This window comes from Buteo buteo, chromosome 11, assembly GCF_964188355.1.
Source record: "Buteo buteo chromosome 11, bButBut1.hap1.1, whole genome shotgun sequence".
NCBI lineage: Eukaryota > Metazoa > Chordata > Aves > Accipitriformes > Accipitridae > Buteo > Buteo buteo.
Window position 1 is genome coordinate 25,941,895 of NC_134181.1, and position 26,285 is coordinate 25,968,179.

General features: G+C 42.7%; 1 protein-coding gene and 3 long non-coding RNA genes across 4 annotated transcripts; 2 read left to right on the forward strand and 2 right to left on the reverse strand.

The window, feature by feature from the left end:
- The first annotated feature begins 646 nt into the window (after positions 1-646).
- LOC142036371 (feather keratin 4-like) lies at positions 647-2,080 on the forward strand. The gene is made up of 2 exons (XM_075039503.1): positions 647-678; positions 1,213-2,080. Exon 2 carries the CDS (start codon positions 1,233-1,235, stop codon positions 1,593-1,595), a length of 363 nt encoding a protein of 120 aa, XP_074895604.1. The 5' UTR covers positions 647-678; positions 1,213-1,232; the 3' UTR covers positions 1,596-2,080.
- A 10,874-nt stretch (positions 2,081-12,954) lies between these two features.
- Positions 12,955-16,280, reverse strand: LOC142036372 (uncharacterized). The gene is made up of 2 exons (XR_012652141.1): positions 16,132-16,280; positions 12,955-14,263 (listed from the first exon to the last, which is right to left on the reverse strand). It is a non-coding gene; the product is annotated as an uncharacterized LOC142036372 (long non-coding RNA).
- A 4,035-nt stretch (positions 16,281-20,315) lies between these two features.
- On the reverse strand, positions 20,316-21,952 carry LOC142036374 (uncharacterized). The gene is made up of 2 exons (XR_012652143.1): positions 21,912-21,952; positions 20,316-21,163 (listed from the first exon to the last, which is right to left on the reverse strand). It is a non-coding gene; the product is annotated as an uncharacterized LOC142036374 (long non-coding RNA).
- Positions 21,953-23,825: 1,873 nt separating this feature from the next.
- LOC142036373 (uncharacterized) lies at positions 23,826-25,231 on the forward strand. The gene is made up of 2 exons (XR_012652142.1): positions 23,826-23,864; positions 24,384-25,231. It is a non-coding gene; the product is annotated as an uncharacterized LOC142036373 (long non-coding RNA).
- The last annotated feature ends 1,054 nt before the right edge of the window (positions 25,232-26,285 follow it).

Genomic DNA, 26,285 nt, shown 5'->3' on the forward strand with positions numbered 1-26,285 from the left:
CTCACTACTAACATTACAAAAGCCCTTGTATCACAGAGCTGCTTCTCTGTAGCTGTGAACAGGATGATCACCATAACTGAAGCACCCGAGGGCTGTGGTCTATAGATTTTTTTATTTTCTTTTTTTTCCCTCCACCTATTGAGGAAAAAGAGAGTGGGGATAAAAAGGGACCAGAAAGGTATCTTGCCAAGGTGGTATAAAGGTCTCTAAGTTTCATCTCCCTTTGCAACTAAAAGGTTTGAAAACCTTTACACCAAGCATGACAAAATCAATTTATTTTTTTTTTTTAAAGTCTGTTTTGTCAAATCAACAATCCTCTGTTCTACTGATCTATGTGCTTTGAAGCTTGGACAAGAGGAAGAAGGAAGCTAATTTCTGCAATCAGTAGAAAGAAACTAAGGGTGAATACTATCCCTATTTTGAGATAGAAGATTTCTGTAGGCTGCAACACAGATGTGGTACTATTCAACTAATAATTGCTTAACAGCAAACAATATGCAAAGATTCCTCCACCCATTGACATGACAAATGCAGGAAAGTTTGTTTTGTAACCAGGAAGGACTGCATGCCCAAAGCATGGCTCAGACCCTGGAGCTGCTCTGAGGAACCGTATAAAAGTGCTTGGAGCACAGAGCTCTTCAAACCACTCTTCTTGGCTTCTCCTTGGTGGTGAACTGAGTAAGTCTGACTTCAGCTAAATCTGTTCTATGAGTTTAAAAGCCACTTTAATAAGAGTTTTAACATACTTATGTCTGAGCACTTAATATGTCTTTGCCTATTATTGGAAGAATGTTATTTTCATAAGAAATGATTCTATAACTTCTTTGAGCTTGGCAGGCTTTGGAGGGTATGGGATTTATATATAGAGAGAATGGGGCTTCAAAAGGTGTTTGCATGTTTTGGAGAAAGAATGCTTAATGATTTTATTTATACCTAGGAATGTTTTGCAAATGAAGACATTAGTTTTAAGAACAGTTTTAAATAAATATTGCTAGGTTAATTATCATCTGTCCTTAAGGAGGCTTGGCTGACTTCTAACAGGTTATCTAATCTTCATTATTTCTGCATATGAATTACAATCACACTTTATACTTAGCTATAGAAGAGGAACCTTCTGAATATTGTATGGTTTGAATACATGAGGGCTCCCCTTTGCAAATGCACCTGCACTGTCACCCCTGATTCATGCTCTCCTCACCCTGTGTGTTTCAGGCTTACTTCCAGCCAGAAAGATGTCTTCCTACATGCAGGCCTGCAACTATGGCAGCTACTCACCCTGCGACGTAAGCTGCCCCACGCCATATGCCAACGCCTGGAGCCAGCCCTGTGTCACCTCCTGTGGGGACTCCCGTGCCGTGGTCTACCCACCGCCTGTGTCTATCGTCTTTCCAGGCCCCATCCTCAGCTCCTGCCCTCAGGAGAGCTTCGTGGGCACCTCAGCCCCAATGGAGATAGGCAGCTCCTTTGGCTATGGGAGCTCCTTGAATGTTCAGAGCTCCTTCGGGTCCGGTGCCTACCTGGGTGGCAGGTACTCCTACCCCTGCTATTCCCGCAAGTACACAACTTACCGTCGTGGGAGCTGTGGGCCCTGCTAAGCCCCACAGGGATTCCCTGGACCCAGCAAGGACTAGAGCAAAGTCTCAGTCCACCAGTGAGGAGAGGGACATGGCTTTCAGAGGGATATCATATCAGGCTGCAGCGGGGTGCTCAAGAGCTGGGCACACGCAGCCATCCTGAGAAACAAGCCCAGACACTGTATTTCCCTTCCTGTTGGATTAGGTATCTGCTAACAAAATCCCAACTCTTTGTTTGAGGGGCTGTTTCCTTGAGAAATATAGAAAATGCTTAGTTTAAATTCAAGTGGTTTATAGAAGCCTAAACATCAGTGCAAATTAGATCCTGTATATTCTGGCCTCTGATATGGACTGATGTTTCATGGCTTTTGAGGTACAGTGGAAAAAAACTTCCCAAAGCTCCAGTTTGATTGTAATGTACTGCAAATGTACTCCGTACTCTCTGGATTGTTATATTCTGCTGCTATGAAGTCCTTGTCCTGTTTCAATTAAAGCTTATATTGCATCACAACATTTGCCTTCTGGTTTCTTTTTCTCTTCAGCTTAAAACTATTGGACAATGATGCTAAAATGATGTTTCTTTTGAGACCTGGGCTCCTCTGAGTATTAATCAACAGCAAAGGCCAAGATGTGTGTTGTCCACTTATCCACAAGATGTGGACATCCCTCAAATCTTTTGTAAGGATTTGTGGTGAAAGGAGTGGGATCAAACAATCATGCTAGACTGTTGGATCAGAGGTTATCTTCACCCTCCCACTAGCTTAAAAAGAGAAAGCAGTTGCCCTCAGTTATCTTTGCTACATTTTAAAAGTGTATTTGCTGCTTAAAGTCTTCTGCTAATTGCAAATGCCAGTACTAGGAATAGATTTCCATTTCTAGCCAGGGAAAGTCCTGGCTTCAGCTTCTGCATGGAGCTGGACCCAAACAACGCAGAAGCAGTGGTGTGTGCAGTGTGCTGTGGGTATGTACACAGCATAATTTTCTCTGGCTATTAAGAGCATTCTCTTTGTGCTGAAACTGAAGGGCCAAAACTCTTATTTCTAATGCAACCAGGTCCTTGTGACTGAAAGAAAACTGCCTTTTGGTGACTACTGGAAACTTACTGTATCATCTGGAAGAGAAATAAGGGAGCTCAGAAGGAAGAGAAGTCGTTTCATTGAAACAGACGTAAGTGGAAAACTGGGGTGGAATGAACACCAGGTCGGTGTTATGCAATATGGCTTTTAATGGGCATGAGAAGCAGAGCTAACAGTTGCAATAACACAGCAAATAAAGACAGACGCTTCAGGACCCTTTATATCACAAAGTTTGTGATATTAAATCATGCATTTGGAATGAGAATTTCTGCTTTCCTTATTGCAGCTGTATAAGTTGAGTTATATGTCCTATTTCTACCTCTTTATAATATATTCATTTTAAAGCAGAAATACTAAGGCAAATGAGGTATCCATTACTCTTGTATCATAGTGAAAGGCCACAAAACAAAGTACAAATTCCTATGACACATTAAACTGAACATGGTTTAACCTCAAGGGTATTGAGGACACCTCAATACTTGCAGTGCACAGATCTTTTTTTGTAGCTGAACACCCAGCCTATCCCCAGAAACAGTGCAATAAATACATAGGTGGGAAAGTATAAACAGAAGATGTCAAAAACCTAAAGTGTAAAAGGGAAAATATTCTTATATGTTGAGCTGCTTATATTTTTCTAATAAATAGCAAATTTATTTGTAGATGGAGCTTTAGGGCAATGAAAATCTTCAGCTAAAGTGGGGAGAAAAGAAGAGTTTTGAAAAGGAAAAGTGGTTTAAAACATTATGAACTGTTTGACATGTCTCTAAAAAATTGCTTTTACTCTCTGCTTTAAAATTTAAAAGTTGAGATTTTGAAAGGAATTGTTTTCCGGGTAGATTTTTTTTTTTTTCTCCTTGTTCCTTGAAAAATTCTTTTTCTTTGCTGGACCCTGACTAATTTTATTATTTTTTCTTCATCTGCATGTGTGTGTGTGTAATTATACAGTTTGCCCAGCTCTACCTGTATGCCTGTTTTTTGGGGCACTGCTGAGAGCTCACAGCTCCTGCTGGCTTCAGTCAGAGCAGTGAGCTCTCAGCTCTGCTCAGGCTTAGATTCAGTTTCCCATTCATGATTTTCTGCTGTGTTTTCCACATCCTGGTTGCTCTGTGCAGTGAACTCCCATGAAGTATTTAGCATGGCCTACAGCTTCCTCAGCTGTAGGTGCTATACCAGCAGTAAGAATATGGGCTACAAATTCCCCTTCCCAGTGATAAGTATCCAGAATTGTAAGGCCTGCTGTAATTACATGCACCCCCATAACCATTTGAGGAGCCCCTTAAGCCAACACCATTTCTATAGCCCCTGTAACCAAGACAGCCCCCAGAACCAAATGGGCAGCCAATGCTGTGTTGTCCACAGCTGCCCATGATGCTTTCCTGTGGGCAAGAGCTCGGAATCAGTCCCAGGAAAGTCAGGACAATGGGTAGTGAGTAGGTGACAGCTCTGGAGTCATCGCAGGATGTCATGCACAGCTTGTTGCAGACATTGGCCAAGGGCTGAGGGTAGGTCACCTCACATGGGCTGCCGTATGGTATGCATAGGTCTCTGCAGTAAGACATCGCTCTGGAAAGCAGATAAGTCTGAAACACAGGGAGGAGATCAGAATAACACCTGAAGCCTTGCAATTGGTGCACAGCTCCTCAGTGAAGGCTGTTACCCACCAGTCCCTTCCTGCATCTGGGATGAACACAAGATATGAGTGACAGAGAAGTTTGGAGGGCAGCTGGGTGCTCTGCTAAGGCTTGTGGATAGATTGCTTTCTGTAAAAAGCCAGCCTAAAAAACGCCCAAGTTTTGTCGTAATTCCAAGCTAGACCTGATTCTTTCTGTTTTAAAATACTGTTAGAAATTCTGGCTACTTCAGAGCTCAGCAGAAGTACTAACTAAGCAACAACTGTGTGACATTTCTGTGGCCATGCCTGGAGCCAGTGCAGAAGCAGAAGCCTGTCCTCAGGAGCTCTCTGATGGGATGTCCTGTATTTATTAGGTGAGTTCCTGAGTCCCTCAGGGCACTGACTGCAGTGCATCTTCTTGCCTCAAGTCATAGATTAAATACAGAATAAGAAGCTCCTTTCACATAAATATTTGCAGTCAAGGAGCCCCCTATAGCAAATGGTCAATGGCAACAGACAGGTTCTGGAGCTAAAATGGCTTGTTCTATAAAGAAGGGGAGCTGCTATTTGAGATTAGACCTCGGCTCAGCCTAGCCTACTGCTTTCTCACTTACAGATATTCTAGTTTCTTTTAATTTTCTGTAAAAAAAATATTCAGTGCTGGTGCACTCAATTATGGAGTTCTTTTGCTAGGACAAAGTTGTGCCCTATTCTGAAAACTGAGTCTTTCCATGTATTTCCACCTGCCCAGACCTTAAACATTCACAGAAGACATGAATCTGTGTACATGTGAAAGGAGAAAAAGGGTTAAAATTTTAAACTTCCATAGCTGAATATGAAAGAATGAACATTTGGTTAGATGAGAATCTGGCTAAATAACCATCCTAAAAAATAACCTCCAGTATCAAAGTATTTCTATAGTGAGACTGTACAAAGTAGAGGAGAGAATTTACACCCCCACCTACTCAATGCAAAGTGTCTAAAACCCATATGGGTCTCTAAGTCCCACATTAAAAGCCCACAATAGGCTGCTTGCAGTAGACACTTGTTTAGAGCAGACAGCTATAGCAATTCTGAGAGTAACAAAGCTTTACACCAAAGCCAAAACTAAAGATGTAACAGTCAAAAGAATAAGCCCTATCAGACTCACTTGATCTACTGATAAGAGAAAGTTAGGAGAAGTGGGTAAACAGCCTTGAGCTGCAAGTGCTTTTATACAATTCCTCCAACTACCTGGAGGCTAGAAGACCTATTTGTGGGTGATTATCTCATTTACTTGCAAATCAGATGTTGTTGCTTGGATCATTCCTTCAAGTGCTGTAATTATCTTTCTTAGGGTTAGCTGTTAGTTCTGAGCCCCATACAGTGACCTATCTGACAACTGACTGACGGAGGCTTCTTCATGATCGCTAGCTGTAGCTGACAACGTTTCTTTTCAAAGAAATTGTGCAAAATTCCTCATTAGATTTTGAAAACTTCGGCTTAAATTCCTTGGTCAATGTGTTGAAGAAATCCAAATCCTCCAGCTGGAAGCAGAGCTGGAGACTAAATAAATCTGTGGACTCTCCATTTCTATGGAGAATTATAACTTCTTTACACAATGAAATAACAAGCAAAGTTGTCACCGGAAAAGGAGGGCTTATATCATTTGTACTATATATGTTTGATTAGGAGACCTTAATTTAGCACACAAGGCTGGTTTTCAAACTTTTTTAAACAATGTAAGCCCAGATTTTATGGAGGGTGATCCTCTTAGGTATCTTTTCAATTGACAGAGCAAATTTACACCATATAAAGACCAGTAGGTTCATAAATTTAAGACTTTGGTTTTAGTATAGCAGAGGAAAAAATTGTCTTCTATGGCAAAGAAAATAACCTCGACCTGCAGAGCTATGAAGGGTCTGCTTTGGAGGATAATAAGATCATGTTTTAAAGTGAAACTATTACTCATTATCAAGATCTAAAACTGCAGCAACATGTCATTAATTTTATTACAGTAGAACTCTGTATCTACAACATGTTAATCACACAGAGGTGCTTTGAAGTCCTTTATTCTGTGAAAAAAATTAGAACAACCCAGGCAAGTGTTGCCTAGAGCTTCGTCATAACCATCCCACATAATTTAATCATAACCTATGCCATAAAGGACAGGGCTTAAATTGTTAAGGGTGTAAACAAGCACAGGAGAGGAATGAATTGCATCAAGGCATATTTCTGCTGCCCAGCCTACACGCAAGGCATTCTGCTTCATCCTGCCAAACCAAATGGCAAAATGCCAGCTCAGAAAGCTGTATTATCCCACCCATCAGGGTCAGCAGTGCAACTCACAGCCACCATGGCAATGGACCTTATCCAAAGGCTGGGAGAAAAAGACAGGAGAGTTTGTGTCTGGAAAATGGAAGGTCTCTGCCAAGACCTTCATAACCATGGTTATCACAACCAAAGCCTCTGTGAGCATGTCATTTTTGCAAACCAAGACAACTGTGGGTTTGTTATCACCCTTTATCCTTACGTCATGGGGATGCTGCCTTCAGTCAGCCCTAAAGTAGATAAGGATGGTGAGGTACCATGTGCTGTGCAGGGAGTGTGTTAACATCACCAATTACAAGCACCCAAGTTGAACAGCTACTGCCCTGGGCTCATTCCTGTGGTGATCACCTGAGAAATTAAAAGAGAAGTAACAAAATCATCCACCACAGCAGGCAGAGATCTTTGCAAGGGCAGAAGCTTTGAGGGACCTGTGACTCGTTGGCCTAAAACCTGCCAAGCTGGTTAAAACTTGCCATTGCAGCCAGTGGAGAGAGTGGGACATTCCTCCAAAAATGCAGAAGAGCAGCCAGAGATTGGAGGTCCCAAAACCTCCTTTTCACTGGACTACAGAGGGAGTCTAGCTGTCTGGCTTAGCCCCAAATTAGGTGCTTAAAGCAAATCCCTCCCACATTTTGTCTCACTTAGCACAGAAAGACTTCTTTGGGGGAGAGAGAGTTGAGTCTCTGTAAGCCTGAAACATGCAGCAAGGAGCTGCAATGATAAAGCAGTAAAAATAATGGACAGGAGTGAGTGAATTCCTGACCACTCTTCAATATGGTTGACACCTTTCTGGGGAATCAGAAGAAAATTCCAGATTAGCACTTATGGACTTGTTACCTTATTATGTAGCCTGTAAATTCCAGTAATTGTTAGATGCTCCAGTTATCTTGGACAACCTAAAGGAACAGATACTGCACAAATGCAGGCCATGAGACATTGCCTTTCCTGGGGGGTTTACTTCCTATAAGCATAAAATAATAGCATGCAAAATTACAGGAGACAGATTTATAGAACTAGTAGTGATAGTTACATTAACAATTAATAGATGCAAAAACAGCAGTGGCTATTAAGAAACAGTGCTCATGCCAATCCTTTTAAAGCTGACTTTAACAGCATTAGCAGTGCCTTTACTAACATTTCCCTTCAACAGTCCTGCTTCCTCTGGTCAGTGGTTTGGTCTCTAGCACTTATGAGTCAGCAGCAATAACAAATGAGTAATTTATAGCATGAAAATACAACTTTAGGGATGAGTTTCCAGTAGTTTTGATGATGGTTTGCTGACTGCTGCCAGGGGAAACTGAAGTTGGTTTTATAATGGGGAACATGTGCATTGTCCTTCCATATCAGACCAAACCAGCTCCCCCTCCCTGACCCCCTGCATGCCTTGGAAAGGACAGGATGGGCACACTGGTGCATAGCCCCTGGCTCAGGACCCCAGGAATGTCCTGGCATACACCCACAGCTCAGGCTAGATGCTGCAATTGTGTGCAGCACCAAAGGCTTCTAAAGAAAGCCTAAGAGCCAGAACTGATGAATTCTGTAATAACATATTTATTGTCCTCCAAACACCCATCAATTAGAACCGAATAGAGTCACCACTGGGACTGATCCCAAGCTGTCATTATGGGGAGCTTTCAGCCTCTGATTGTCTCACAGCTCTTTCCCATTCCTCATCTCATTCCCAGGAAGCTAAATGGGCTTCCTAGCTGAGTTTCAAGAACACCACAGTATCAGAGAAGCAAACACCCTGGCACACCCTCCCAAAGTGCTAGAGAAAAGCAAAGTACAACATTGAAGCATCCTCCAGGCAGCAGCGACATGCAGTGCAGCTTCTTCCACCCCAGTGCTGGCTCCTGGCCATAGCCACCCTCTCAGCTGCATGCCTAGGTGAGGGCTTGGCCCATGGAGTTGAAAAAAAAGACCCCAAAACAAAGTCAAAAAGTTTTGGTTTAACTGACAATGTGACCACCAATTCTAAGGCTTTCAGTCATAACGTCCTTGGGGAAACATCACTTGTGTTATGTTTTAAAGAAAAATGATTAGTCAACACTGGGGTGTCTTACTCCAGCAATTACCAGGATGGTAATAACCCTGCACGTCACCACAGTTAGAGAACCATCATTGTTAACATCTCCTGAAATGCCTGTTCTGAGCAAGCCCAAGACTTTCCCAGGCTGTTGCTCCAGGGATCTTTGTAGTGACTCATCATAATCTAGAGGTCGTTTTGATGCACTGGCAGCAAACTGGTCAACAAAGAGAAAAACAGGAGTGGATTAAGTGTAGAAACACAAATATTCTTTATAGCAAAGAGTGATGAGTAATTCCAGGGCAGAGCTCCATCCTGACCTTTTCCGATTAAGTGCAGCCACCATCACCGTGAACTTTGTCACCATCTTGGCTTCTCCGTGTTAATTACACCGTCTTTTTCTCCATCCACAAATAGGGTTTGATCCACATGTACGGAACTTGTTGTGTTTAGATATGGTTTTGGGTGGTGTTCAGCTCCAGATGTGCATGTTTGAAAGAATATTTTCAAGTCAGGTCTCTCTAGCTTTCTTATTTGGCATACATATATTGTTTATGCCACTTTAGAGCCTGGTAGTTAACTATTGTAGGCTGACATAGAATTGTTACAGGGAGGGAATAGTAACTTGCATCATGGGAGGATCTACCTCCTATGCATTACCTTTGCAAAATAGTATCTTTTGGTTTATTAGCATGCCTTACTGACTCAGGTTTTGGAAACGAAAGAGTATTGCCTTGAAGATTTGCAGGGCTGATTCATGTGCAAAGATTAAATCTTGATGATGGATATGGCATTGTGAGCACTGTACTTGCCCAAATGTGTGGTGAAACATTCCTAACTGCTTTGAAAATGTTGTTTGCTCAGAATGGAATAATTGTTGATACTTGCCAATCTTTTTAATACATTCATAGTATTGGCCTTTGTGTTGCATTTTATTACAGCTATTCTAAAGAATAAACATAGGCACGGGTAACCAAGTGCATTGCTCAGGGCCAGATAACCTTGAAGAGGAGTAACATGAAGGTGAAGGCTTCTGTGCTCACCCCATGGGGCTTTTGTGGGGCCCCACACAGATCCACAGGGCCCAGACTTTCCAAAGATTTCATCATTAAAAAGCTGTTTTGAAAGTTTGTCACTTACTGAGCATCCCTACCTCAACTGTAAATTTGAATCAATTCTCCTCCCAACAATCTTTTTTTTCTTTACTTCTCTAGTTTTTTCTTGCTGCCAGGTCCAAACTGTCTGTTATTTCATTTATATCAGGGCAGACAAACATTAAAACGTAGCCATGGTGTTTAGGAAATACTATAATTCATATCAGACTTTTCAAAAGATAGCAACAGCTGAGTCTGATCCAAGCTTCTCCATGGAAGCAAGTCATTTAGCTTTAGGGCAGCAATTATCTTTTCTATAAAAAGTGACATAATGATTACTTACTTTCCCTAAAACATTAGCGATGCCAAAAAAGTGATGAAAAGCAAAACAGCTGGGAAAGTGATAGGCAGCAGACTTGGAACTGTCTCATGGTGTATACAGAAAAAGAGATTAAGGGAAGGGTCTGGCACAGGCTTATCACTGGGCTGATCTTCATCAACAGGCATTGACGAAGACTTTGCAGAGGCCGTGGCATACCAGCAGCTCTCCTGGGATTGCGATTGGTAGCAAGGGCTCCAGAAAACAACCCAGGCCACTTTAATGTCTGGTTCATGATGACCCTGGCCAGGAGCACGTACCTAGACTGCCTGGAGCATGCACCTAGACTTGCAGATAGGTTTTGCAGTCCCTGCTGAGTTGCCTTCACATCAGCGTCTGAGTCAGCCTGAGCTGATTCCAGAGGAGGGCAGCAGCCCCAGCACGGAGCTGGGCAACCAGACCTGCATCCCAGCGGGGTTCTGCAGCCCCACAAACCTTGCCCCCTTCCCCGCTGGAGAGACCAGCCTGCCCCAGAGCACCTCCCCCCAGGCTGGGAAGGGACCTGGGAATGAAGAGGAACCTCCAAATCCTCTGATGGAGACATTTATTAATTGCCCCATCAGACTTTCCCAGACATGGAAAGATGGGTCCCTGGCTGTTGCCAAGTATCTTTGCAATGGTAGCTTTGGTGGTTTATCTAGATCTGGTTTATTGCTCAGGTGTGATGGGTTAACCCTGGCTGGACGCCAGGTGCGCATCAAAGCTGTTCTATCACTCCCCCTCCTCAGCTGGACAGGGGACAGAAAATATAACAAAGAGCTTGTGGGTCGCGATAAGGACAGGAGAGATCATTCACCAGTTACCATCACGGGAAAAACAGACTCAGCTTGGGGAAAATTAACTCAATTTATTACAAATCAACCAGAGTAGGGCAATGAGAAATAAAACCAAATCTCAGAACACCTTCCCTCCACCCCTCCCTTCTTCCTGGGCACAACTTCACTCCCGGATTCTCTACCAAACCCCCCCAGCGGCACAGGGGGACAGGGATGGGGTTTACGGTCATCACACGTTATTTTCTGCCGCTTCATCCTCCTCAGAGGGAGGGCTCATCACACTCTTCCCCAGCTCCAGCGTGGGGTCCCACCCACGGGAGACAGTCCTCCACGAACTTCTCCAACGTGGGTCCTTCCCATGGGCTACAGTTCTTCACGAACTGCTCCAGCGTGGGTCCTTTCCATGGTGTGCAGTCCTTCAGGAGCACACTGCTCCAGCGTGGGTCCCCCAGGGAGTCACAAGTCCTGCCAGAAAACCTGCTCCGTGGGCTCCTCTCTCCACAGATCCGCAGGTCCTGCCAGGAACCTGCTCCAGTGTGGGCTTCCCACAGGGTCACAGCCTCCCTCGGGCACCCACCTGCTCCGGTGTGGGGTCCTCCCCGGGCTGCAGGTGGATATCTGCTCTACCATGGACCTCCATGGACTGCAGGGGGGCAGCCTGCCTCACCATGGTCTTCACCACGGGCTGCAGGGGAATCTGCTCCAGTGCCTGGAGCATCTCCTCCCCCTCCTTCTTCACTGACCTTGGTGTCTGCGGGGTTGTTTCTCTTACATGTTCTCACTCCTCTCTCTGGCTGCCATTTTCATCTGTCCCAACTTTTTTCCTTTTTAAAAAGGTTATCACAGAGGCGTTACCACTATTGCTGGTTGGCTCGGCCTTGGCCAGCGGCAGATCCGTCTTAGAGCCGGCTGGTATGGGCTCTCTCTCGAACACAGGGGAAGCTTCCAGCAGCTTCTTACTGAAGCCACCCCTGTAACCCCCCTGCTACCAAAACCTTGCCACACAAAGCCAATACATCAGGTTTTCCTGTTTTCCAGTGTTTACCGCTCTCCTCAAATACCCAATTTGTTTAACCTCTAGGATTAGTTGGGTTTGTGATGGGGAGCTGGGGAGACAAGGTTGCTAGTTGTGAACATGCAGCATTAAGTTTTTCTAGCCTGATAGCTTGGGGCTTGACACGGTTGCTATCTGAGTGGTTTCCCTAATAAAGCACTTAGGCTGCTGGGTTTTTAGCTCTTTGAACTACCAAACTCTACTCAACAGAGGGATAAAAACTAGTTTGTTTAGGTTTTTTAAATGTTAAAAAACCAGCTTGTTTTAAAATGTGGTCACCTGGAGAGAGAACTTGCGCTTCTGGAACTACTGAGATGAGGGGTCCAAATGTATTTTGTGAGCCCCTCTCTTAACCTTGGGCTGATTGGAAGCAGCCCTATGTCTTGATCTTTGACATCAAAGGTATCATTGTAAAACAAAAGAAAAGCAACTTTATAGTGAAAATCATCAGTTTACTAGAAAAAAATATCCTGAGAAGATATGGAGATAAACATGTGTGAAATCATGACCTTTTTTTCCAAATGAGTTATTACAGAGTCTTGGGGAATGTAACCCAAGTAATATACTATTAACATTATATTAACATACCACTTTATATGTGTAATACATCAGTGCATGTTTGTGAAGCACCCTGACTCCCTTTGTTCTGCGGAAGTCTTGGGATATTTCTGGGTGGGTATAATTGCAAGAATGACATGGTATTTCTTAGGCACCAAAAGACCGTGAGTTAAATAAGCAAACATATGTACGTAGCCATTATGGAAGAATGAAATTAACATAATCTTTAGCATAAAAACAGCATCTGAAATTGCTTGGCATCAGCAGGACACACCTGATGTCCTAAATGGCGTCTACCTAGAGGGATCCACTGCTGGCACCAGCCAGGGAGACGTAGGTACCTGCGGCTTTGACCAGGACATTCAGCAGCAAGTAAGAAACTGGTGCTCCAGGTCCACATGCGACTGTTAACACTTACATGTGAAAAAGAGTTCTTTGCAAAAGCAGGCTGGAAAAGTTTTGATGCAGAAATATGAAGAATATCTTGAACCTGTCTCAGTTCAGTTTGTTTATAGAAAAGAAGGCCTCCAAATAGGACTGGTTATGAGTTAGAACAGGATACTCTAAAAATACACATTTTGCCATAATCTAGAGGTATATAACTAGAAAATGCAGAACCATGTTTCTCTGTGAATGGGGCTTCTGCTCACTGGTTTCCAGACTGCAACCTGCATTTTACAACTGACATACCGTTTTCACACAGGGCCTGCAGAGCAGAACCAAATCCTTAATTTTACCTGAGCATGATGTTTTGAGTGGTCTAGGAAGAGTCTCCAAGCCATCTTCTGTTCCTCTATACAAGGCTGAGTGTCACCAAGAGAGCATTGCAAATAAGTAGCAGAGGAAAAAGGAGATTCAGAAGGCCAATGGTTTGATGCAGCAGCATTTTAATGTAGATGCAAAGTGGAGTAAACATTTGCAGAAAGAATAATGCAGACTAGAAAGAGCATATTTCTAGAGATAAAAAAAGCTAAAACCAATTACCCATTCCAGTGTGACACATTTCATTGACATGTTCACTTTCCTCACTCTTGCTGAGTCTGACCGTCAAATCCCTATGTGTGCTTTGTTTTAAAACCATGGTCAATGTCAAACTGGGTGGAGAAAGTTAAAAGCGCAGACATAAGATGTAAAGCCACAAGAATAAAGAAAGCATTAATCTAAGCTAAAGTGCTATATAGGAATTCAATGTAGGATCCTGGTTTTCAGGGGTGCTTCCCTCTCCAGTAGCCATGCCTCTAAATCACATGCCATATTCTTTCACATCTTTGCTTGCTCTTTTCCCGTGACTATTGTTTGTTTCAAGCTGATTAGATCTTCTTACAGAAGCCCCTCTGGCAAGGATGCTTCCAGTGGGTGGAATAGGTGTAGGAGCACTCTGGCACACACTGGGGAGCGCACGGGGGAGCGCACGGGGGAGCGCACTGGGCAGCACACTGAGGAACACACTGGGGCTCGCACTTTGCCGTGAGCTGTGGGGCACACCGATCGATGCAAGGCTCTATGCACTCAGCACCCTTCTGCGCCGAAGCAATCCCCACGGCCGACTCTAAGGAGCCAGCCAGCTCGGCTGACTCCGTGGAGCCCACAATAGTTTCCTGCGGGTAGGTGGTGAGGATGGGTCCTGGCAAGGTCACAACCACAGGAGGTGGGAATATAATCACGCGGGAATCTGGGCAGGTGATGACACAGGGCTCATTGCAGGCAGTGGCACGGGGCTCGGGGCATTTCACGTCACACGGGACAGAGCATGGCTCGGTGCACAGAGTTTTCTCGCAGGACATCTTTGAGCTGTGCTGTAGACCTGCAAGGTACAGGAAGCAGCAAATATAAAACCAAAGGAGCCAGTAGGACAGGATCAACACTTGAGCTAAGCTAAGGAGAACCCTGAAGAGACACAAGTTGTTAGATAGATTGACATCCAACCTGTTCTGCTTTGCTTTGCTCTTCTCCTCTGGGGCCTTTCAGAACCCAATTCCTTCCTGCAGACAGCAAACAACCTCTTTAGGGCCACTGCTTATATATCATCTGCTTTCTTCTATGTAGTTTGGACTCCAGAGGTGGAATTCAGTAAAATTAGGATAACACAGCACCAAGAGTTGTAGAAATGGAAAACACATGAGAGGTTTTACTCTATCAAATTTACATATTCTCTGGGCTAAGCAGACAAAGAGCAGAAAGAGGTATATAATCCCTATGTCGTACATGAGGGAGTCGATTCCATAAGCATACCAAGTACTATGGTTTTTAGTGCAGTTTGTTTGTAGCAGGTGGCTTTAATACACCATATTTAGTATCAGGCTTGCTTAGAATAGTCAACAAATAAGATCCTTTTGCAAGATCACAAGGAAAAAGCTGAAGGCCAGCAAAAACCTGAAAGCAGACCCCCTAAATTTAAATTTCAGAGGGATTAAAACTGTTCATAAACCTGGACTGAATTCTACACCTTCCTTCTTTCTTTTGAAATAAATTGAAGAGTAGGAAGATAATTTGGAAAATGTCTTAAAACTACATTTCAGGATGTCATTCCAAACTTATCCAAATTCCAAATCAAAGCAACACATGAAGGAGCTAGTTAATCTGTTGTTTCAAATTAAATGGAATATTTCAGTTTCAGACAAGGTGATTACTTATTTTTTGTCTAACTGAGCTACATATTAGAAAAGCCTGGGTGGGGCTCAGTTTGACTCAAGCAATTTTTCTTGGATCTTTTTTTCTTTTTTTGTTTTAGACACAATGCCAAAATACTCATTATTCACCTGAACTTCTGACCTTAAACCCTAATCTAGACACCACCTTCAGGTTCCCACTCTTTCATTCTACTACATCAATTAATTCTATGTTCTTGACTTGACCTGCAAATCCCTCAGCAGAAATAAAGCCAGAGAAAATGAAGAGCTGAAAAACAGACCTGAACACATAATCTGAAGTACAAAGCATTTATAGGGCATAATATATTCTTACATAGCCTGTGGAATGTTTGCATAAGACCACTGCTTTGCATAAAGAGAACAAAAACACCCAAAACACCTTCCCAAGGAATATGCACCTTAAGTAGACATTTTCTGGGTTCCCTTTTCTTCTGCATAGCTGTACCGACAGACGATTTAGCAGAGCTCTGGCCATTCAGATTGATAGCGAGTGCCCAAGAGGGTCCCAGGTGGGGCATTTCCAAAGTCACACCAGGAACTCTGTAGGGCTACATCCACAGAGACGTTGTGTCCTAATACCCGGCTCCAGTCTGAAAGGTGACTGCAGCTATCTCACTATCTCATTATTTATATGGCCTATCTCACTATCTATACATGATACCTCTGTCCAAGATTAGATAAAAATTGGAAGCCACAAGGTCAGAAAACCACTGCCAGATGTATACTGCTGGCTAAGATATTTTAAGGTTACCTAAAGGCTATATGCATTAAATTTCCATAAAGTAATGGAAGTAGATGTTGTTAATATTATCTAGATTTCAAATGTATTTTTAAACCTCAATCCATCAGTGCCTCTGAATGAATAATTAGCAAATGACTCTTTCATGAAAATAAACTCCTCAATATTGTACAGAATCGAAGAATATTAATCCAAAATTCATCCCTGAGGTAAACACAAATATTTCAAAAATGATACTTCTTTTTTTTTAGGAAGAAGAAGTTATATCAGAATCCAACTTACTCAGTTCACCGAGGAGAAGTCAAGAGAACCTGCTGGAAGGTTTCTGAATCATGAATGGTTTTATATACCTTCCTGGACCACCAGGCTGATGCAAGAAAATAACGTCATATTTGTGCGTTAGGTTCCATTACTCCCCAAACAAAATTTGACATGTAATTACAGTAATTGTTTTGCTTACTGTTTGTGTTGATTACCCTATTCTCACCAGCACGTGACTTGCACAGTCCTGTCCCTGGATTCCTTTCATTTCATGGTTTTAAGCATCAAACCCTCTCTTGCAGCCCTGACGGTGCGAAGGCAGCCCTCGGGACTGAACTCAGGCTTGCACTGGAGCCCTGTCAGTGCTGCAGCTGGTCAGAGGTTCTGCAGGACTCATCCATGCAGTTCCTTAGAAAACAGGAGTTTGTTTTCCTTGCTTAACATCATGACCTCCAAGAATGCATAAGAGCCTAACCTAGTATTAGAAGTAAGTGTGCTTGCTAGTTTAAAGCTTGTTAGGACATGTTTATAGAAACTGTAGTCACTGCATGACTGTAGTGTCAGGATTGCCTTGGAGAGACACTCCTAGCAGAGTACAGCATTGCCCGTGGTGGCCTGGCTCCTCATTCGATGTTCCAGTCTCTTCCAAGGCAAGAATATAAAACAGTGTGAGGGCTTGGTCTGGCAGCCATAGCCACAGTTTAGCATGAGAGGTCTCCCCCTCTGCAGTATGATCCCTGGCCAAGCCCAGAAAGAAACATAGGGGGAGAAAGCTCATTTTGGTTAAAGTGGGATCGTGAGAGGGATCCAGGAATTGCTCAGTCTGGTTTGGAATAAATCACTCTATCCTGAGTCCCTTTCACAGTGGTTATGGTTACAGCTGCATCAGAAAAATACTTATGAGCGTGGAGAAGAGTGCTGTGGGAAACTCACGGTAAGTGAACAATGCTTTGGCAAAGCAAGCAAAGATGGTCATTCACTGTTTAACATACAAGTGGGCCAGGAAAAAGAGGAGCAACTGATTTATTTAAGATTGCTCAGGAGGGCTTCAGTGATACAGAGGATTGAGAGTTACAGTACCGATTTTTGCCCAACTTGACCTGCTGTCATGAAGCAGCAATTCTTGCCATGTTTGAAGCACAGACCCAAACCCTCAGGTGATAAGTATAATACTATCTAAATCAACAAATACGCCCTGATTTGGAAACGTGAATATTTGGCCAACTTGTTTTAAATAGTGTGATCAGGATAACAAATGCAGACCTGGCTTTTAATCGAAAAAAAACAAAGGGATCCAAATTCCCAAGGTGTTTGTCATTGCCTAATTCAGAGAATCACATGGGTGGCCCTGACATGTATATTTTAAAGTGACGCTATGATTCAATACTGTGGAGTTTAATACTGGCAGCCTGTTATTAACATCATAGCGCCACAATACTTTGGATATATAAAACATTAGTGGGTGTTTGCAAAACTACCTGAAAGCATTTCCTCAGAACATTTCCAGTAAGTGTTCTTGCCAAGAGGATCCTCCAAAATCACTCTGCTTCCAAGAGATAATTGATAGCATAGGAGTTGCAACAATAATAAGCAAAAAATGCTGTATATGCACAGAAATGAGGGAGGGGAAATGAACCCAGAAACTGTTCAATGTGTGCATGTACACATTGTTTGGGCTGGCAGGTCCAACGATCATGGTGACAACCAGAACTGCTACCCAGCAGAGCCACACACCTAACTTTTACCCACTGTTCTGGAGCTATGCAGGGAAGATGAGACGTGCTGCTGAGAGCTGATTTGAATAGTATCTGTCAGGTGCTGTTCTTATAGGTGCAGCCCAACACATCAACCTCTATCAGCTTTGGAAAAGTGTGGAGTGGCTGGCATTCATCTCCAGCTCCCTTCAGCAGTGCCAATCCTGCCAGGCAATTTTTGCCATGACTCCTCCTGCACTCTTGCTAACGCTCAGGTCTCATGGCAGCATCCTCCCATAGCTTTTGCCCTGTATTTGGCTGTCTAAGAGGCATTTCAAGTTTCAGGTGTTCATTTTTTGCTATGTTTCTGACTCAGAAGCATTTCCCACGAAGCCCCATGGCAGGAGCAGGGCTGCAGGAGGAGCCACTCTCACCCTCCTGGCATGAGCTTGCTTAGCCAGAGCAGCTCCAGAGGGAGCTTTTGAGTGAGCCCAACTTTCACATGCATGTATGTATTTATTCTCTTATACATATTTATTTATTTACATGTATAAAATCAGTGATAAGTAATTAATTGTACAATTGCTGTTGGTAAAAGATTTCAGACTTCAAACTGGTGAAGTAGCAAATGCTGTTGTGAACAGTTAAATGAAATGAATATGAATTGCTTTAGAAGGTGAAAATTCTTCAAAAACAGTGCTGATCAATGCCAAAGACTTAAAAAAAAAAATCATTTGGGAAAAAACCAGAATTCTAGAAAATCATTGTGGAAGAGAATTGGTGAGGTTGCCCAACTTACAGACTCCTCTGAATTATTCCTGGAAAAAAATTGTCTAATCTGTTCTTAAAAGTGTTCCAGTACTGGGATTCCATCATCTTACTTGCAAATCTGTCAACACCTGGCTGCTCCTGCAATTGGAAAGTGGGGTGGATTTTTCCCTAAAACTAATCTCAGTCATCTTTATTGCAATTTAAGATGATGACTTCATCTCCTGTTCTTCCACTGAATAATGGGGATTTTATTGCCGTTCTGCTTGAAGTAATGTTTTAAGATTTTAGATTCCTTCTTATTAGCCTCTCTAAGATAAACAAATCAAATGTGCTGGATAGTTTCTGTGAAATAAGACCAAGAAGACATTTAAACAAATGCAAGTAACCGCAAGGGCGGTGGGGGGAGATTTCTCTAATTAGGAAACACTGTAATTAGAGAAGGAAGAACGTGCAAGCATTTAATTATAACTATAATTAACTATAGGAATAATTTAGCAGAGATGAGTGATTCCTTATTGACTTTAAATCAAAAGTGGGTGTTCAGTCAAAAGGTGTATGATAGTTTAAAGAGAAATTATGGAGTTAAGAGAAAGTACTGGGTAATATCTTCTGGCTCATATTGTCCAGAAGGTCCCTCCTGGCCAAAAAATCTGTAGGCACGAGAATAAAAAATATCTGTTGTGACTTAAAGTGCGATGTGGCACCAGCACCCAGTCTCAAAATTTGTCGCTTCCATGTTTTCATTCCAATTGATAGAATACCACAAATAGTGGCGAAAGATAACCTATGTGCACACATGCCAAGAGAAAAGAATGTATCACAAGGTTTCTGATTAAATTTTAAAAAAATATATTGAAGACTATACAATTATGTAATAAACTGTACAGTTTATGTCTATATTGACATTAAAAATTTGTCTACAATTCTTATAAACACAATAGACCTAGCTTCAAGTTAGCTAGTGTAGCTCCTTTTGGCATCAAAAGACTTTCTTTCCATGATCCCAAAATCTGTGCAGAGATCTGTGATTCACCTTCCTGCCACTGTTGCTTTCACTAGGCAGGTGAAATCTGTAAGGACTTATTGCTTTTGCCTTGCTTTTCTCTCCATTGCCTTCCAGACCTTCATAGGCATAGAAGAGACAGCAGCAAATCATATGTCTTAATTTTGTATCTCTGTTTTTGTCTTGTCTCTTATTCACATTAGGTTTTACACAGATGCCTCTATGTGCTTCATGTTAGTCAGCAGAGTAGACCAACAAGATTCATAAGGATGAGTCATGTTACAGGGAAGTATCTTCATAACAATTAAGAGGAGCAGGGAGCACTAAGAGAGAGCTGAAGGACATGTGTGCACACAAATGTAAATATTCAGTGTTTCTTTAAGAAAAATCTAAAAACCAGAGCCCTTCACATGAAAGAATTATTATGTTACAATTAATTAAAACTGATATTGTATGTTCCTGTTTTCAGGAGGAGCATGTCTGCCGCTAGGTCATATTTCTAGGAAGGTGTCAGCTGATTTACTAGTTTGATTCTATGCCAGGTGACACTACTAGCAAATACTGAAGGATGTGGTGCAAAATTTGTGTTCCCCCCATTAAACACAATGTGACAGTGTGATAAAGAGGCCAGATTCTCCACCAGGACACTCACAGATTTCACAGGGCTATTGCTGAATTACCCAAAAGATTACTTGAAAACAAGAGTTACAAGGGGAAAAAAAAAAAAGAGATTTGAGTTTGAATGCAACATAGCTTTAATGACAGGGAAGCACAGGATACGTGGTGAAGAAAGTCACGCAGAGCACAAAGGACATTTCCCTGGGCTTTGGGAGGTGATGCAGCTCCACACATGCCAGCAAAGTCGATCACTTGGCCATCACCGGGTTGCAGCTTCCCCTGCCAGGCTAGCACAGCCCAGGGCTGCTGGAGCAGGAGACGTTGCCCCTTCAGAAACAACTGGAGCTACAGCTTCCTCCGCCAAATCTCCTGTAACTAGAGTAGCCCCCACCACTCTGAGAGCTCCCCCCACCAAAGCACCGGCCTCCTCCCAAGGAGCCCCCACCATAGGAGCTGCCTCCTCCACAGGAGCCCCCAAAGCCCCCACCATAGGAGCCAGAGCCAAAGGATCTTCCGCCTCTGTATGAGCTCCCAAATGACCTGCTTCCTCCATACGAGCCCCCAGAGCCAAATGAACTACCCCCTCCGTACGAGCCCCCCATCCCCAGGGAACTGCCCCCACCATATGAGCCACCCATCCCTAATGAACTGCTTCCTCCATATGAACCCCCAGAACCAAATGAACCCCCTGATTCAACAGAGCCCATTGGCCCCGAAAACCCCCCAATGGGTGATGGGAACGAGGTGCCCACGAAGCTCTCCTGAGGGCAGGAGCTGAGGATGGGGCCTGGGAAGGTGATGACCACGGGCGGTGGGTAGATCACAGCACGAGAGTCCCCACAGGAGGTGACGCAGGGCTGGCTCCAGGCATTAGCACATGGCTCTGGGCAGGTCACTTCGCAAGGTGAGGAGCATCTACTGCTCATGAGCTGGCCTCCTGAAGACATCTTTTGTGATGCAGACAAACCTGCAGCATGGGTTAAGGAGTAAAAGTAAAATGTATATGCAGCTCTGTGCCTTTATGCAATCTCCTTGATGGTACAAGCTGTATGTTTCCTGATAGAAGGGATTATTTTCTTATAAATACAAGAACTACTCTTGTGGAGATATCTAGCCTTACTCCAGTCTGAAATACTGTTCTTCAGAGAGGTTAAAGCTAAATAATATAGACACAGATACAACTTCTCTTGCAGTCAGTAAGGAATATACCTTTCTAAAGCATCTTTAGCCTGTCTTCATTCTGGTACCATATGTTATTGTCTTCCACCACTAACTTCGAGTCTGTTAAGGACAAATCACTAATTTATTCATCTCAGCTATTGGGTTCTTTTGGAAACAGGTTTGACAGACCCTGTAGTTATAAACAGAAATCAACAGTGGTTCTTGCCATATATGTGAGCGTGTGTCTGTATATACACGCATATTTTAATAAATGCCAAGCTGTATGTTGTTAAGTTGTAACCTCCTTATTAAATTAACAGGATTTAATTGACACTTTCCTTTTGTGGTTTGGAAGAACACAGCCTCACATTTTAAGACCTGCATCTATCAATGGTTACTGCTGAATGGCTACAAAAAACTTATCTGCTTAAGAAATAAAACAAAACTGATATTGCTGATCATTGCAGAGTACTGACATAGAATACATTCACCAGTTAAACACTGATAGCAACATCCCAGTTAGTATAAAGAAACTTAAAAGAAAAAGCACTTACCAGGCTCACGGAAAAAAACAGACTGAAGAGAAGTTGTTGGTGAACCTAGAGGAAATGCAGTGCTTTTATATACCTCTTCAGACTGCTACCACGATATGCAATACACTTCTGTACATGGGGCATAATAGTTAGCCAGCAAAACATTTTGCTGAATAAGCTACTTCTAATTGTAATAATTGTTTTGATAACTGATAATGATTAGTAAATCAGCTCCACATCATACAACATGCGCAACACGCCCTTTGTCTTGCTTTAATCCTTAAATAGTTTTTATATCCATTTTATGACTAGTGCCATCTCCTGACCTCATTTGAATTGCAGTGGTAGTGAATTGAGCTCCATTTACTTAGCCAGGTAAAGGCATCAGTCTTTCCTGTAAGCAAGATGAAAACATCAGTTTGGCATTGTCAGGAGAAATATTTTTTGTTCTGCAGCAGATTCCATTTAAATTGAGAATTGCACAGAGTTGGGAAAACTGCAAATTTATAGTTCCTCAGATGGGAGAGGTCATTTTTTCTTCCTGTTTAACATCCACCCAAGTAACTGCTTACCAAAGTGCTTAATCAAATGCCCACTGTCATCCAAGTAAGTGCAAGGAAGCACCATGTGAGAACATGGAGTAATTTTATTATCATCCTTCTCCTTTTGTCACATTTCAGGACACCTACAGTATTATAGCAAGACACGCTGCTGTTGTCCAGGAGGCATCATTTGAGAAAAAAATAGTCTTTTTGGACATGGAATGGATGCATGTAGAGTGTATAAAGACAATTTAACCTAAAACAAAATAACAGCATCTTAAGAATGGCAAGGACTATTTTTATCAAGAAAGCCACAGCAGTATTCCTGGACTAGTACTTAAAAGCCTCAGATATTAGGAGACAGAGATAAGAGTGCATAAATAGGAAGAGATATCTCTAAGCAAAATTTCCTTTATCAATAATCAGAATTGTAGTGAGAACACTAGATGTGATCAATATTTTTGCGGTTATAACAGACAAACATCATGCAGGTTAGTGTCAGTGATATCAAACACCCAACTTAAATGTTTTGTTTCTATATCAAAGCAAACTCAAGTAATGCTAGATTTTGACTCTCAGTCATAGCTGTGGGAGGAAAGCAACTGCAGTCTATAGAATCTAAATGGCTGGGGTTTCAGCCTGTTCTACTTATCATTCTATGTTTAATGTTTATACCATTATAATCTTTATTTCATGTTTATATCATTTATGTCACGAGATTTCTGGTGTTTTCAAGCCCAATTAGAAAATAGAACACAGGGAGCTTATATGGTTAAGATCTTGCATCAGAAGGCAAACGAGTTCTGTCAGGCATCAGTGGGCAGCCCTTGATTTGACAGTTTTGCTAGTCAGCAATTCTTCGTTAACTCCTAAATTAATGTGAATCTTCCTCGTTTCCTACAGTTGGGTTGAGAAATATCAATTTACATGAAGAACCCTGGGCACTGTTGCTGTTTCTCACATTTCAGCACCACTGGCAAGCAGTAGCACTTCTATTAACCACCTAACTGTTTGCAACAGAGATTTTGAAGAAGAAAAGTGGAATATTGTGTATGAAACCTGTTTATCAGCTTGATATAACCCCCACATGCATCTATACTCATTCCAGTTTCAACTTCAGTGAGGGCCAGGGACAATATCAGCTGCCAGGTGACCCTTTGTCAGGGTCAAAGTATAAAACAAAACACAAGGTGTGTAATGCTTGTAACATGACTTGGAATTAAGAATAAAGTTGTGATCACATCACCTAAGAGAACAATTAGAACAATTAAAGAACTAATGCATACAGCAAAACATAGTCTGGCAGTGCGTAGGAAGCTCTTGCACAAAGCATGGCTCACATCCCACTGGTGGTCTGAAGAGGTATATAAGAGCGCTCTGAATGCTTCAGTTTCGTCAACGACAGCTCTTCATCTACACTTCTCCAGACCTGGTGAGTTGGATCTCCTTCATTCTCTATATGAATCATTAGGAAAATATTTTCATTATTTAACTGAGGACTGACTTACTTTTCTGCAGAAAATGTAAGCATTTTCTGCTAAGCAATGCTGTTTGCCTTTTGTTATACATTAATTTTTATAGTCATTTAAATGTATGCCTTTGTAGACACAGTTGATTAATTATAAGACTGGATATTCACAGGAACATGGATCAATTCAATAATGTCAGTTAGCTCCAGAGCCATGTATTATAATCCAAAAAAATCTTGAAGATAAGCTGCTTCCCAAGACACATGGAGTTTGGCTTTGCTCTCCATGATTACCAGTATTTCTAGAGCAGCAGAAAGTACTTTGGGAAGTATCAAGTGTCAGTGCATGCATGTTCAGAAAAATGCATGAAAGAGATAAATGCTCTTCTTCCACCCGTTTTTCATGCTCGTGAAAGACGTCAGAGCAAGTTTTTTTCACTCTGGCATTTGGGCATTGTACTTATGTTTTATCTGCTGCTGCAGGTTTGTCTGCATCACAAAAGATGTCTTCAGGAGGCCAGCTCATGAGCAGTAGATGCTCCTCACCTTGCGAGGTGACCTGCCCAGAGCCATGTGCTAATGCCTGGAGCCAGCCCTGCGTCACCTCCTGTGGGGACTCTCGTGCTGTGGTCTACGCACCACCTGTGGTCATCACCTTCCCAGGCCCCATCCTCAGCTCCTGCCCTCAGGAGAGCTTCGTGGGCACCTCGTTCCCATCACCCATTGGGGGGTTTTCGGGGCCAATGGGCTCTGTTGAATCAGGGGGTTCATTTGGTTCTGGGGGTTCATATGGAGGAAGCAGTTCATTAGGGATGGGTGGCTCATATGGTGGGGGCAGTTCCCTGGGGATGGGGGGCTCGTACGGAGGGGGTAGTTCATTTGGCTCTGGGGGCTCGTATGGAGGAAGCAGGTCATTTGGGAGCTCATACAGAGGCGGAAGATCCTTTGGCTCTGGCTCCTATGGTGGGGGCTTTGGGGGCTCCTGTGGAGGAGGCAGCTCCTATGGTGGGGGCTCCTTGGGAGGAGGCCGGTGCTTTGGTGGGGGGAGCTCTCAGAGTGGTGGGGGCTACTCTAGTTACAGGAGATTTGGCGGAGGAAGCTGTAGCTCCAGTTGTTTCTGAAGGGGCAACGTCTCCTGCTCCAGCAGCCCTGGGCTGTGCTAGCCTGGCAGGGGAAGCTGCAACCCGGTGATGGCCAAGTGATCGACTTTGCTGGCATGTGTGGAGCTGCATCACCTCCCAAAGCCCAGGGAAATGTCCTTTGTGCTCTGCGTGACTTTCTTCACCACGTATCCTGTGCTTCCCTGTCATTAAAGCTATGTTGCATCAGTATGTTTGCCTAATGTTTTCTTTTTCACATTTTCACCTATAAACTACTTTGATTATGAAACATGTTGCCAGGAAGCCAGCTGACAGCTGAAAACTTTCTGTCTTGTGTTTAAGAGACTGTCAGTCCCCTTTAGCTGCCAGCACGAATGTGGAGCAGTGGAAAACATTGCACCCTGTGACATATTTCAGGATTCATGCCACTGAACTGGAGCTCTGCTTCCTGACCACGTGTTATTATCATACCTCCTACCTGCGGAGCTACATAATGATTGCAAACAAATTATCTAATTGTTTTCAAATTGAGCCTGTTTCTTCAGTCATATTAACATTTTGCTTGGAGCTGATGATTTTCTTGTCTACAGTCATTAAATAAATCACAGATTAAAATTCCTTAACTTCTTTAAACATGGGGAAACTTAAGGAATTGCTTAATCATGTGAGTATCCTCTAAATTCTGGGGGTTTTTTATCTCCAGAAAAGCTGGCAATTAAAACTTTTGTTATTGCCATTTTCACCTTAGTTTTAACAAAGAGATAAAAGTTAGATTTTTCAAAGTGGGACCAGGAATCTATGACAGGGACATTCTGTGTTCTGGCTCTATTAATAGTCCCTGTGCTTCAGTTCATCCTTTTTGACTTTCTGAACATGAACAATTCTGTAGTTCAACATGAAGCAAGGGAAAAAAAAAAAAAATATCTTTCTTTGGTTCCTGATCTCCCTCATGTGTTTTCCAAGTAACATCAAATGGAGTAGAGCCAGGTTTTAACACATCTTTAGCATTCAATAGACTTGGAGACTCAACCATTGGTCTTTTTACATTTCTACTCCCAGCAATAGCTATGGAAAACAACAACACAAGGCATTATTTCTGGTCTTGCATCACTCATCACTTATGAAAGTCTCTCTTGCACACCCTTGTGATATGAAAGCACATTATGCTGTCATATAAATGCAGCCCTTTGATGGGGCCACAGTCAAAAGAAATTCCTAAGTGTCTTCAGGTATTTAACACTGCAAGTTCAATGTGACAAATCTCAGAAATCAAGTAAGGCTTACA

Bases quoted from the DNA above. Each gene is read 5' to 3' on its own strand.
- LOC142036371 (XM_075039503.1), top strand. From the start codon at position 1,233: ATGTCTTCCTACATGCAGGCCTGCAACTATGGCAGCTACTCACCCTGC.